We start from the raw sequence: 14,228 nt of genomic DNA, 5'->3' as shown, positions 1-14,228 counted from the left end.
CAGATATGACTTTTGTTTCCATGAAGTCGGCTTTGAAGAGGATTTTTGGAGGAAGAATCACTGGAGACTCAAGATGCTGGACAAATTAAAATGGAACAGCCTACCTCAGAGCAGACAGAGACAGCCACAACTAGGTAGAAATCCACTCGACTAATATGGTAAGCAAACTAAATGGGCCATTTGCCAGAGTACGTACTATTGGGCTAAAGACTGTCCCCATCCAAAGAGTGAAGTTAAGTTAACAGAAGACGAAAATGTAGAAGAATGCAACATTGCACTGTTTACTGAAACAATTGTGAAGGACTCATTGGGGTCAGCTATCATTGACACAGCATGCACACGGACTGTGTGGTGAGAAGTGGCTGGAGCGCTACATAAAAGATCTGCAGCCGAGTCAAATCGATAAACTGCTGCAAACAGAATTCCCAAGCTGCAGACCTTTCAGATTTAGAGACGGCCATGTGGTGAAATCAAAAGTGAAGATTCCTGCCAAAATAGGGCAAACAAGATGTCACGTTGAAACAGAAGGTGTTCCTGCTGATATCCCTTTGCTGTCAAGCAAAATGTCTCTAAAGAGAGCAGGAACTCTTTTAGATATGGAGAATGACAGTTGTCATGTTTAAGCAGCAAATGCTTTGAGTTCACTAGTTGAGGACACGACTGTGTGGACATTAGAGACAGAAATGCTAAAGTGAGCTGCAATGAGAGTGAAGTCCTCGTTGTTGCATGTCAAAAAAAGAAAAAACACAAGGTTCTCCCGAAGCTACACAAACAGTTTGGACACGCCTCTGCAGACAGGACTGCCCAGTAATTTGGCAGGAAAATATTCATGACTGTGAGATATGCAAAAGGTACAGCAGGGCCAAGCCCAAGCCTGCCATTGGTCCACCTTTATCCTCAGAGTGCAATGAGATGGTGGCTATGGCTCTGCATGAGCTGGAACCTGGCGTATGGTACCTACACATCATCGACCACTTCACACGCTTCAGTTTGAAAACCTCCACATTGGATGTGATGAAACAGATGCTGATGTACTCATTACCAAAGACGTCTCGTTTGACGATGTGAAACAGCAAGAGATATAAAACTGCAGAAATAATGATGTTTATGAAGAGGTCACGGACAAGGGTAAAAAACGTGCCTCCACTAGATGGGTTTGAACACTGAAAGAAACTTTTAATGGTACCGTTCCCAAAGCCCACCTGGTGGCGAGAGGTTTTGACGAAGTAAATATTCATGAGTTACAAAAGGATTGTCCCACATGTGCATCATAGTCACAGAGTCAGGCTGTTGTTGGCCATAATCTGTCAAAGAAAATGGAACGTTCATTCCATGGACATTAAAGCTTCCTTTTTGCAGGGAATTGGTCCCCCATCAGAGGTGGGCGTGGACAATGTTCTGTGGAAACTGAACAAATGTGTGTATGGACTTGCAGACGCTTCTCTCTACTGGTAAAACAAAGTTATGGAACTCATGCTGAACACCGGTGGAACAATGTCACAAGTGGATCCTGCAGTATTTTACTGGCAGAATGAAAAATCGCAAGAGTATTAACAGGCCATGTTGATGACTTTCTCTGGGCAACGTCAGAGTGCTTTGTAACTAATGTTATTCCTGTGGTTAAGTTTGTTTTTCATGTTGATTGTGAAGAACGTGAGTTTTTCATATGTGGGGATGGACATTGCTACTGTGGGTGGTACAGTATAGGTGCACCATCATACAGTACTTACATTGACAACCTGCAACCAATTCGTTTACAGACGGCACGAGCTGTTCAGAGAGAGAACAACTCCGGTCCAAAGTATATTTTTGGATTTTGTGGGTTGTTAAACGAACAACATATGTTATGTTTGACACGTGTAGTCTGGCATCCGACATTAAAAATGCCACTGTTCAATCCATACATGACGTAAACAAAGTGATCTGTAAACTTAAGTCAGAGAAGGTTACACTTAAGTTTCAACATTTGGGCAACAGTGAGGATTTGAGTTTAGTTGTCTTCAGTGACGCTTCACTGGGTAAACTTTCGGACGGAGGTACACAGGGAGGGGCTTAATCGCCCTCAAAGGAAAAACAGGAAAGATTTCTCCTCTGATTTGACAATCAAAGAAAATCAATCATCAATTCATGATGACTGCATGTTTCATCAGTCAAAATATTTTCTTTTCTTTTTCTTTTTCTTTTAAGAAAGTTAACTTCCGGTGTTAAAATGTGTTCTCGCGAGAATCTGTGAGACCTGATAGAGAGACTTCCTCCTCGTGTCAGTATGCGTGTGTGTGTGTGTGTGTGTGTGTGTGAGGGAGGATAATGGCGGAGGAATAAAGCGTGGTGTGAGAACAAGAACGTTGTGTTTTCTGAGTTTACAGATACATCTGAAAGCACAAGGACGGGTTAGATTTATCTTCCTCTTTAGGTCAAAAGGAAACGCTTGTTTTGTAAAGGAAACATGGCCACCTATGGAGGCGGAGTCAAACGTGTTTGGGTCTTTATTCCACTTAATAATAACTGTGCTTCTAAACACACGGTGCGACTTCCATTTTGTGGCCACGTCACATGTCACGTGTTTCTGGTCCCAGTTTGACGTCTTTTCTTTGGACGTTATCGATGTTCATCATCGTCATCGCACCATCACTCATGTTTCTCACTGTGTGTCCTCGGCTGGGATCGGTCGACCGATCCTCTTGTCTACACATTTTCCTGTTTGTTTATTTATTTATGTTGTTGTCGTTTGTTTACGTTGACGCTGCATGAAGTAACGATCCCTTGTTTCTTTTCCCATGAACCCTCTCCCCGTCTCTCTCCATGGTATCCCATCTACCTGCCTACCCTATGGTTTCCTTTTTTGTTTTGCTTTTTGACGACAGCACGTTGGAATAGATCAGGGTGACATCCCAGATCTCTCACAGGTCAGTGTACATCTCACCTCCCTTCTCTCCTTTTCTTCTTCTTCTACTCTCCATCCCTCACTACGTCACGTCTTTATCCTCCACCCATCTCTATACCTGTGTTCCTCCTCCCACTCATCCAACCTTCACACACGTGGTAGATCTTAGCCTCTCATCTAACCTGTGTGAATCCCTCTCTCCTGTTTGATTGCTTTTGCCTTGCCTTTTACCTTCTAAACGCTCGTTTTTGAGATCAAGGTTTGCTTTGATGGCCTGGCTTACACTAACTCTGACACTGGAAGGAACTAAACGCTTCAACTTCACACACAAAAGCACTTAACGTGAAACTTATGTCATGTTTTTGGGTAAAAGTCGAAGTTTAAAGACGTAGAAGAAGAAGAAGAACAGCAGATGAAGTCAGGAAAAGATGGCGTGAAAAAAGAAGTAGAACAAAAGAGAAAGTACAGTAGCTCAAAAGAAAAGACTTGATTCATTAAATCAGACAATGACAACAATAACTGCAGCCATCTGTGAGTAAAACTGTGACGGTCACCACGGTTACCTCCAGCCTTGCTAAATCACATTTTGTGTGTTTAATTGATCTGTTTGCAAATCAACTGCAACACATGCTAATATGTTAGCACATGTTTTTACGCATGAAAACCCTTGAGTTTGTGTCATGCTTTGGGTTGCAAAGTGGAGGAAGATTTCCAGCAAATTTCAACGAGAATTTAAGGAAATTTGTGAATATTCAAAAATCTAAAGTTTTTATGAGAATTATTTATTGGATTTAACCAGAAATTGAGAGTAATTTTAAATAAGTGTTCCATATCCATAATTGTTAGCATCCATTCTAAATAATACAATTAAAAAAAGACAACTTCTCCACTAGGGTTGAAAAATTCTGTGAATCTTCATACACTTGCGACGGGAATTAATGGAGAAATTTTCAAAATTAACAGGGATGGAAAATATCAGAGGTTTTCAAAGTACTGATATGTACAACTCAAGTAGAAATACAAGTAAGTCATACATAAATTACTCAAGTACAAGTAAAAAGTAGCTCAACTAAATAGTACTTGTTATTTTCACCTAAACATCTCATGTATAAACTTATATATATATAAATTAAAATATCAGCATCAGTTATTTTAATTCCAATATTAAAATCCCCATGAAAATGTTATATTTTAGAATATCACAAAATCCCAGAGTTTAAGTTTCCGCGGAAATTTCCTGCCCTTTTGCCACTCTAGTCGAGCTCCAATCTCTTGGAGTCTTTTGTGTCGCGATAGTTCTCCAAAGTTTCTCATTTTCATTATCGGCGATCAAACAGCTTTATTATCGTCATGGAGCACAATTTTGTTTTTTTTTACATCTGTGTCGTTTAAAACTCTGACATTAATTAAATGAGTAAAAATTCAAACTCTATTCTCAATGGAAATGCCAGCTTGGGTAACCTTTCCCAGCTTTGGTCCCAAATATTATTTGCTCCGTACTTATTAACATAATAATGAAGTCTTGAACACCTGGTGCAATTTTAGGCATCGCGTAAAGAAGAAACGTCAAGTAATTGTGAGATTTTCCAACGTTGGCCTTAGTTTTTCTTTGGTTTGGTTGGTCAGTTATTGGACCGTGTGGATTTACTGACTCCAGACGATAAAAATACTTTTTTTCCTCCTCTTTTTGTGGCAGAAAACTAAAGGATCTTACATTGTAGGTGATTTTACTCTGTATGAGTCTGCATGAACGCATTGCATCGTGTCTGCAGCTAAACCTAAGCATGCCTCCCCTCTCAGTGATGGGGTGTGTGTGTTGGCCTCAGGTGGCTCACACACACACACACACACACACACTCGCGTCCCAAAAGCAAAAGGCCACGAAACCTCATGAATATAAAATGAGGCTTCAGCTGCTTTTCCGTCATCTGCATGAGAGAAGGAGGCTCAGGCCTCACAGCGGCTCATTGAAATTCCTCCTCAGACGGTTTGTTTGTGTCACATTGACGTGCACGACATCATCGCTTCTACATGCACTGCATGGCAGACGTGCTTTAACGGTGAAACGACCTCAACGTTACCGTGTGATCCCTAATAATAACAAAAAAAGTAATTGAGTCCTCGCCTGTCGTTATTCTATGTGAAAACTTTCGAAAAACCTACCTCCACCTGTTAGAGAGTGTGTGTGTGTGTTTGTGTGTGTTATGAGGACCTTTTTTGTGTGATGGTATGAGGTGTGTGTTTGTGGACCGTGTGTGTGTGTTTCGAGGACTTTGTGTGCGTTTGGATGAGGACCGTGTGTGTGTGTGTGTTTTGTTGTGAGGACCTTTTTGTGTGTTATTATGAGGACCGTGTGTGCATGTGCGCGTGCAGGATGTTACAAGACTGTAACTGCAAACCAGAGCAAAATAAAAACTTATTTAGTTTGGAAGATTTGAAAGAAAAAGTCAAACATTTTCAAGTAAAAACAAAATAAACAATTAACTTTTTGATTTTGGATCAACAAAATTAATCATTGTTGTTTTTCCCCTTTCTGTTAAAATATATATATATATATATACATATATATATCTAAAAATGTTAAATGTACATATTTTAAATTTGTGAAAAAAAAAGAAAAAAAAACCTTGCATATAAAGAACCAAAGATATGACAATTAAAAATTTTGGGAAATTGCTGATATTGTTTCATATTGGTCGACGGTTCTAAAAAAGATAATCTATGAAGTTTAAATAGACTTTTATGTTTCTGTGAGTTTTATCCTATTTATGTGCTGAACTTGAAGTTCTAGTAAAAAGAGAATAAATATATTTTATTGTAAAATAATAAAAATACCAATATAATTAATAATATAATTTTTTTATTTTTATGGGAATTTCTACACTGAGAATATTTACAAATTAAGATTTATTTTCAAAATATGTATTTTTAAAATGATTTTATCTCATTTCTTTTTCTTTTTTTAAATAAATCAATTTTTATGTGAATTTCTACACTGAGAATATTTACAAATTTGTCTATTTTAAAATTATGTAATTTGTTTTTTTATTTTATTTTTTCTAATGAGTAAAACTTGACTTATTTTATTATTTTCGTGATTTTGTTTCTCAACATTATTGGATATTATATTTGAAATATTTACAACTAAATAAATAACTTTGAGGGGCGGATCATCTGCTGTAATTTACCACTCCGTTGTGTACAGTGTGTAACTTTCCTTGTGTGATGATGGGACGTTTCTGTTCCTCTTCCTCTTCCTCTTTTCTTCCTCTAACAGTGTTTGCTGCATGTTTTCATGGCTGATCCTGAAGCCTGATGCACTCGTTCCCTTCCTGTGACACTAACTAACTGTGTGTGTGTGTGTGTGTGTGTGTGTGTGTGTGTGTGTGTGTGTGTGTGTGTGTGTGTGTGTGTGTGTGTGTGTGTGCGTGCGTGTGTGTGTGTGTGTGTGTGTGTGTGTGTGTGTGTGTGTGTGTGTGTGTGTGTGTGTGTGTGTGTGTGTGTGTGTGTGTGTGTGTGTGTGTGTGTGTGTGTGTGTGTGTGTGTGTTTTTTTTTTTCAGGCTTTCACTGACTCATCTTCATAGCTTGTGTTTTGTCCCTCCAGGCTCCCAGCAGCCTCCTGGAGGCTTTGGAGCAGCATCTGGCCTCCCTGGAAGGCAAAAAGATCAAGGAGCTTAACGCGGACACCAGGTAGACCACACTGGGAAAAAAAAAATAAAATCTTTTAAAAAAAAAAACATTTTTTGATTAACTAATGCAGCTCATTTAGGTTCAGGACCAGTATGACCCTAAGTGGGCCATAGATTTTTGGATGGTTTGCACTTCCACATATACATTATATATAGTGCTGTCAATAGAGTCAAATATTGTGCGAATAAGTAATTATGCTCTGTGATTAATTCATCTGTTTTTTTAATCTCAAGTAAAAATTGCTAAGAAACAGCATCAACTTGAGGTATTTTCATTTAAATGACATTGTGTCAGATCGATTTATGTACAGCAAAGTGGCTTTATAAAGTAATTGTTTGTTTTTAACAGACTCAAACCATTTCCATTTCACTGTATGTGAGACTAGTCACAAGGACTGCTGATACCTTTAGTTTAGGCCATCAGGGGAATATTAATATGTACTTTAGTCAATCTACAAATAATAGAAAATACAAATGAAATAAAACATGAAGTGCTATAAGTTTGCACATCATAAACTGTAGGAACACTTTTACGATCAATACAATTTTTGAACACCAAACTCTCCTTCAGATAATATATAATAAAGTGTTTATTTGTACGGTTGCCGTACAGACAACCCTTGGTGCTATTGGTACGGTTACTGAAGTACAAGTACGTAGCGTTTTAGGGTTAGGATTGGGTTATAACCCAATATAGCAACAATTTTTAGGGTTAGGTTTAGGGTAAGGCTTAGTTTTAGTCACGCGACCTAAACAGGTCAATGACTGACCTATCACATGATTTAAACTGGCCAAATAGGGGCGCTGCGTACGGATAGAATGTCGATATCATACGGCAACCGTACGGATAGCCACTGCATAAATAAAACGAACCCATTGGTTTAGTGTAATGTCCGTAGGACCCCTGGCCTTGCTAGCTGCTACATTGTTGGCATTGAGGTGCTGGCTACTACATAGTTAGCATTGAGGTGCTAGCTGCTACATAGTTGGCATTGAGGTGGGAGAGCTCCGCTGATCCACAAACTCTGTCTTGCACAATTTGCACACAACTGGGCTTTAGTTTTCCATCCGGTGTGTTTTTTTTATTTAACTAAAAATGAATGCCCATAAAGACAGGTTCTACTGTTGTAGCCGGTGCATCAGTATTATGCGTATACCGGAAACACGTGCAATGAGAAGGTTCCGTGCTGTTTGGGGTGCAAAAAAACCAAGCAATTAACGTGATTAATTTTTTTTAGCCCGTTAATTTTTCCTGCAATTAATCAGTCACAATTAACGCATTAAGTGACAGCCTTAATTACATATACATGATAAAGTATGTTAGTATATCCTTCCCTGCCGGATCTTCACTTTAAATTTCTCTGATTTTGGGAATCTGTGGAAATTCCGTGGAATCATTTCAGGAAAATTTGCAATATTTTGGAAAAATTTAGTAGTGTTCTTTCAACAATTTGAGATTAAAAAAAGACTGTCATCGTGTGATATAAGAACTGGAAAACTGAGCTGTGCAAATTTTGTGGATTTAACCATTTTTATTGAGTTTTTGTTATTATTGAGGGGCTGAGAAATCTACAACTCAATTAGTTGGTAATTTACAAAACATTTCATGTTTTTTTTTTCTATTATTTTTACTTTCTCGAGCGGGTCAAATTTGATGCTCTAAAGGGACAGGTTTGGCCCCCTGGCCTTGAGTTTCACACATGTGAGCTAAGGTGTAATTTTTAACCAAGTTTTAACCACAATATTGATGCTTTCACTTCTATTTTCATACTGCATAAAAATCTACATGTGGATTATATTACAATTTTGATAAAAATAGAGATAAAAACACAAGAACATTCAAATGAAATATTTTTATCGTTATATTTTAATTTATTATTATTATAGTTGTCATTATTTATCATCGTTATAAGTTATTTAAATATTATCTTAGTTATTCAGCTTTTAACTGACAAGTTTAAGTTAAATATTTTAGCTATCATGTAATTGTATTGAATTGGGTTAATTTCTACCTTCTTCATTCAATTATTTCTCTACGTTAATACTAGCATGCAAACTGTTCCCTCACCTTTACAGTGATGATCCCGCGTGTCGTGTTTTTTTACAGTGTAGACTTGCTCGCCGGTTGCGTCAGCTTGTCATCAAACACTTTAAACGAACATCAAAACAAGCCTTTTTCAGCAGTTTTAACAGTAGATCTGAGAACCTGGCCCTGAATCAATGTTCTCTTTGTAGAGCGTCCACGCTGTCCAGTGCCGTCTCCTCTCTGTCCTCCACCGGCATGTCCTTCAGCCGCATGGACGAGAAGGAGAAGCAGCAGGCCCTGGAGGAGGAGCAGGCCCGACTGCAGGCTCTCAAGGTAACCTTCCACACTACAGGAAATGGAAGATTGGGTTTTATTATACTGATATTCAGGAGGAAAAAGTAACATTTTACAGGAAAAACGCACATTTAAAAACAGAAAATAAAGTAAAAGTTTAAAGTGCAACGCGAGAGCACCTGTAACGGAGTGAGCAAATGTAGTGGAGAGACATGATGGTGTGAGAGTGTAATGGAGTGAGTGTGCAACGGAGAGAGAGAGAGAAAGTGTAATAAAGAGTCAACATGATGGAGTAAGTGTGCGACAGAGTGAGCAAATAACAGAGTGAGAGTACGCAGCAAAGTACGCAAATAAAGGAGAGAGAGTACGCAACAGAGTAAGAAAATAGCGAAATGGGAGTATGCGACAGTGCGCAAATAAAGGAGTGAGTGCGTGCGACAGAGTTAGAAAATGACGGAGTAACAGTAGAAGACAGAGTGAGAAAATAATGTGAGTGCGCAATGGAGTGACCAAATAACGGAGTGATAGTTTGTGACAGAGTGAAAGGAGTGAAAGTACGCGATAAAGTGAGCAAATAAAGGAGTGAAATTACGCGATAAAATGCGCAAGTAAAGGAGAGAGAGTACGCGACAAAGTGAGAAAGTAATGAGAGTGAGAGTGCACAAATGGACTGGACACACACACGCACACACTTGAACTCTTACACACTCAGGTTCTGTCCAGCTGGGGTTTTTCCACAAACTAGCAGCAGTTGTTGGTTCTCGACTCCCGTGTGGAAATAAAAAAAGAACTCGGGTCGTCTCTGTAGAAGAGTCGGCTCATTAATCTGCTCCAAGACCAAAAAACCTTTAAAGGCGTTAAGGGTGAGAGGGTGAAAGAAAACTACTCTGACATCAAGAAACTTTTATTCTATGAATCGTGGTTTATTCATGTCTGTTTAAATATTGAAATTATTCAGAGAAAACTTGAAAGTTATTGTTTTTTTTTTGTTTTTTTTTTGCATTTCCAGAATAGAGAAAACACAATCAGCATTTCTAGACTTTGTTATAGATGTAATCATTTAAATGAAGACAAGCAAATAAAATTTCATATTTATCCATAAAAATCAGATTTTGTTTTAGAATATCTTTTCAATTTAGTTTTCATTTTTCTCCATTTATTTCAAGAAATTACTTTTTATTATTTTTTTCTTCTTTTTCTTGTTATTTTTTTATGTCATGTGATGAGCTCAAAGGTCTGCCATTGGATAAAAACCATGGATCAAAACCTTTTTGTGTTTGTTGATTAGTATACTGGGATTTGTTTTCCCCCTAAGTGAACCTTTGAGTCTTCATATAACGGTGGTTATTGAGCTGAATCACAGTGGTGGCCACGTGTAAATAAACTGATCAAAGGCTCTGCGAGAGCCTGTGTTTGTTTCTTTTTTTATATTTTATTCCCGCCGCAGCCATCCGCGATAATAATCTGCCCTATTGTTGCACTGGAAATTGCCTCGCTTGTCTAGCAAACGGCGTCAGATCCGAGGAGGGATTTAAAGAAATATAAACGGGTTCCCACATGATAAGGCACAATTCTATTCATCCCCGTGGAGAAATCAGGTCAGCGCTGCAGCAAATAACGAGATCCTGTGGGAAATGTCGGCAGATGGAGCGTAAACGTGAGAAATAAGCTGTGAAACAGAGAGATCTGGAAGAAAGGGAATAAGAACGAACATGCTTATGTTACGTTTTCTGCCTAAATTGTCCAAAGCTTGACAATGACAGTCATTCAATGTCATTTCACAAATGCTCCACATACTTTGGTCACAAAAATAAAAAAACTAATAAACAAAAACTGCTTACAAGGCACAGAGGCAACCTACATTAGCCTCATGTAAAGGATTTTCAATATTCGCCAGTGGTGAAATAACCCCAAAGTCACATAAAGAGAAATTATTTTATATCCCAAGAAAGAGTAAAATGTATGCTATAAATTAAAACAGAGATCAGATTTTTTCTTACATTCTCTCATGTAGGTATAGGCCAATATAAATAGTAAAAAAAAAGTATTTTTTTGGATTTTCCAGAGCGTCACCCAAGAACCAATGCATATATGTGACTAATCATTAGTGATGTGAACAATCTATGTTCATAGCTCTAGAGCTGAGTCATATGTTAAGTTGTTTACTGAAGGACCAAACATGTTCCAGACCCAAACCCTGACAAATGTTTTCCCAATTTTGAGGAGCTGGCATGTCGACCAGATAAGATGTATAGCAGATATTCTGAGAAAGTAGGTGGAGCTGTATTACTTTACCACATTTCAGTTTCCTATGTGATGTAGTTCCTGAGATATTGGAAGATGAAATTGAAAGAAAATCAAGAACGCATGAAAATTGACACATACCCACCTCACTAAATTGGCCATATCTCAAAATATATTTTTCAGATCAAATGAAAACTTTACAGTATACCAATTTAATTGATTTTTGAGACTTAAGTGTGTGGGATGCCCTGAAAATGTGTTGAAATGACATAGAATGACCCAAATCACATTTTTCTAAAGGATCCGAATCAATTTGAGTCGCTCACTAAATAGACTTTGAGTCGTTTGAGTCATATAAGATTACCAGTAGTATCAAAGATTATTTGAGTCCTTCACAGTTCTGCTAGCTGAGTTCTTTAACTAGATTGTTTGAGTTCCAGTGATTAAACCGATGAATCTGAATCATTTATGGTGAGGTTGTGGACTTTGGGTCATTTGTGTGCTGAACGTCGGCAGAATCTCAGATGACTCATAGAATCCTACTTATTCCAGTGATCCAGATCTGTGAGTCATGATTCAATACAAAAGTTTCGACTCTTTGACAGAGGTGAAAAGTAACTGTAATTGTTACTGTTACTTGTTTTTTTTTTTTTGCCTCTTTTTACTTCTACTCCCTACTTTTTTAAATACTTGCTTTTAAAACCTTTGAAGATGACGTCACAATGTAAAAAGATGCAATGATCTGATTGATTTTTGTAGTTTGAGCTTTTTTTCCTGTGAGGCAGAAACATTTACATTCTCAAGTTTTTAAAAATGTTAAACTCAGATCTGCTCTGTGTTGAATTTTTCTTGAAACATTTTATTCACAGATTGTATTTATTACGAGCGATAAATTCTCCATAAAGGGTAACAGATTTGATTTTTTCCCATGTACCAGATTCTACAAGTTGTTAAAACAAATAAAATGTATGGAATTTGCTGGTTTAAAACCTCTGTTTTATTATTGAAGGGACATTTGTTTTACTTTTTACTTTTTCACTGAAGTACATTTAGCAGCATGTACTTTTACTATAGTAAGGGAGCAACTTCAAAACTCTAACTTTTACCAGAGTCATTTTTTATTCAAGTATCTGTAATTTTTCTTGAGTAGTACTTTTGCCACCTCTGGTCTTTGACCCTCTTTGTCTGATCGTGTGTATCTTTGCGTTTTTCCAGGATCAGCGCATGAAGGAGATCAACATGCACACTCCGCCCTCTGCCTCCCCGAGCAGCCAATCGATGGGCAGCGCCAACAACAACAACCACGTCATGCAAACCTCGGAGCTGTTCACCAACAGGTGCAAGAACAACGCAGCCCTGAACCAGGAGCTTCCCATAATGAGTTTACCTGTTAGCATTAGCGTTAGCATTAGCTTGCTGGGCTCAAGTGCAACAGGTTTGCTGATGAATAGTCTTCCTTGTTTTGCTTTGGCCCAATCTAGACATCTAGAAACAATGCATCAATGACTTTGTTACCATGGTAACATGCATTGATGTAGGCAAAGTAAAAGCATTGTGTGTGTTTGTGTGTGAGTGCATTCATTGTATCTGATCAGTTTAAAGCCCCACAGGCCCATTCCCTCAGAGCAGAATAAATCTTTTCCTTTAGAGCTAAAGCGAGACCACTTCGTCTCCATTATAAGAAGTGAACCAATTTATGGCTGCTGGCTGTTGCTCAGTCTAGGTGTTTTTACGGCTCTGTAGAGGACGAGGATTAATCTCTATCCGTGACGAAGAAGCCAGTTTTTTTTTTTTTTAGCTGTTGTTCACCTCCGCTTATAAAATATTAATGCTCCGCCTTTGTCTGTTTCTCCATGACGACGTTGTCATCGCTAAACTTTTTTCCTTGTTTTTTTGTTTCTATTTCTTCAGCGTTCCCAACCTGAACACTGACCTGTTTGATCTGCAGCCGGCCTTCATCCCTGCTGTGCAGAGCACGCCCATCGCCAATGCCAACAGTGCCTGGGGAGGTACGTACACACACACACACACACACTCACGTGATGTGTAGTTCATGGCTGGTGAAGCTCTATTTCAGAAAGGTTTGTTTCGCTAACAAAGGTCCGTTACGCTAACAAATGTCTGTTACACTAACAAATGCCCGTTACACCAGCTAATGTTCATTAAGATAACATATGCCCCTTAAGCTAACAAACGTCCGTTAAGCTAACAAACATCTGTTAAGTTAACAAATGTCCGTTACGCCAACTAATGTTTGTTAATATAATGGACATTTGTTAGCTTAACAAAGTGTTAGGCCAACAAACGCCTCTTAAGCTATAAAATGTCTGTTAAGCTATGAAATGTCTGTTACGCTAACAAATGTCAGGTATTAAATGTCCGGTAAGATAACAAATGTCTGTTAAGATAACAAATGTCTGTTTAGCTAACAAATGTCCATTACATCAGTAAATGTCCGTTAAGCCAACAAATGTTCGTTAAGCCAACAAATGTCCACTACGCCAACAAATGCCTGTTAAGCTTACAAATGTCCGTTAAGCTAACAAATGTCCTCTACATCAGCAAATGTCCTCTACGTCAACAAATGTCCGCTACGCCAACAAATGCCTGTTAAGCTTACAAATGTCCGTTAAGCTAACAAATGTCCTCTACATCAGCAAATGTCCTCTACGTCAACAAATGTCCGCTACGCCAACAAATGCCTGTTAAGCTAACAAATGTCCTCTACGTCAACAAATGTTTTTCAAAGTAAAAATCACTGTTTCCAAACCAACTGATCTGACCTTTGCGATGTCTCTTTTTCTTCTAGAAACTAAAATGCTCATCTGTTCCAATGTGTGTCCAGTCCATTGCCTGATTGAAACTATGATAAACATGGTGCACAGACTGTAGCTCTCACACTGTGCGCGTGTTTTGTTTATAAGGAGGATGTGGTGAGGAGTCGTCTCAGCTTTTATGTTTCCAATTACACGAAGAGCTGTTTTATCAGCCAAGAAATACCTCTGCCTGTAAAAAAACAGCTAAAATCTGTTCCAGAGCCTGAAGACAAACAGATCCTCTGATTAAAAGCTCACATTTTTACACAAATAT

General features: G+C 38.3%; 1 protein-coding gene across 5 annotated transcripts in view; it reads left to right on the top strand.

Moving 5' to 3' along the window:
• The window catches only part of LOC114480521 (phosphatidylinositol-binding clathrin assembly protein), an 81,075-nt gene that overhangs the window by 46,072 nt on the left and 20,775 nt on the right, over window positions 1–14,228 (top strand). For 4 of the 5 annotated variants that reach the window (XM_028474741.1, XM_028474738.1, XM_028474739.1 and 1 more), the window contains exons 8-12: window positions 2,865–2,906; window positions 6,490–6,575; window positions 8,810–8,933; window positions 12,354–12,475; window positions 13,050–13,147. In XM_028474741.1, coding sequence (XP_028330542.1) covers window positions 2,865–2,906; window positions 6,490–6,575; window positions 8,810–8,933; window positions 12,354–12,475; window positions 13,050–13,147 — 472 coding nt within the window. The remainder of the gene's footprint in view (window positions 1–2,864; window positions 2,907–6,489; window positions 6,576–8,809; window positions 8,934–12,353; window positions 12,476–13,049; window positions 13,148–14,228) is intronic. The other variant, XM_028474740.1, reaches the window with a different exon arrangement.

This window comes from Gouania willdenowi, chromosome 18 (assembly GCF_900634775.1).
Source record: "Gouania willdenowi chromosome 18, fGouWil2.1, whole genome shotgun sequence".
NCBI lineage: Eukaryota > Metazoa > Chordata > Actinopteri > Blenniiformes > Gobiesocidae > Gouania > Gouania willdenowi.
This window is presented reverse-complemented; position numbering and strand designations above follow the sequence as displayed.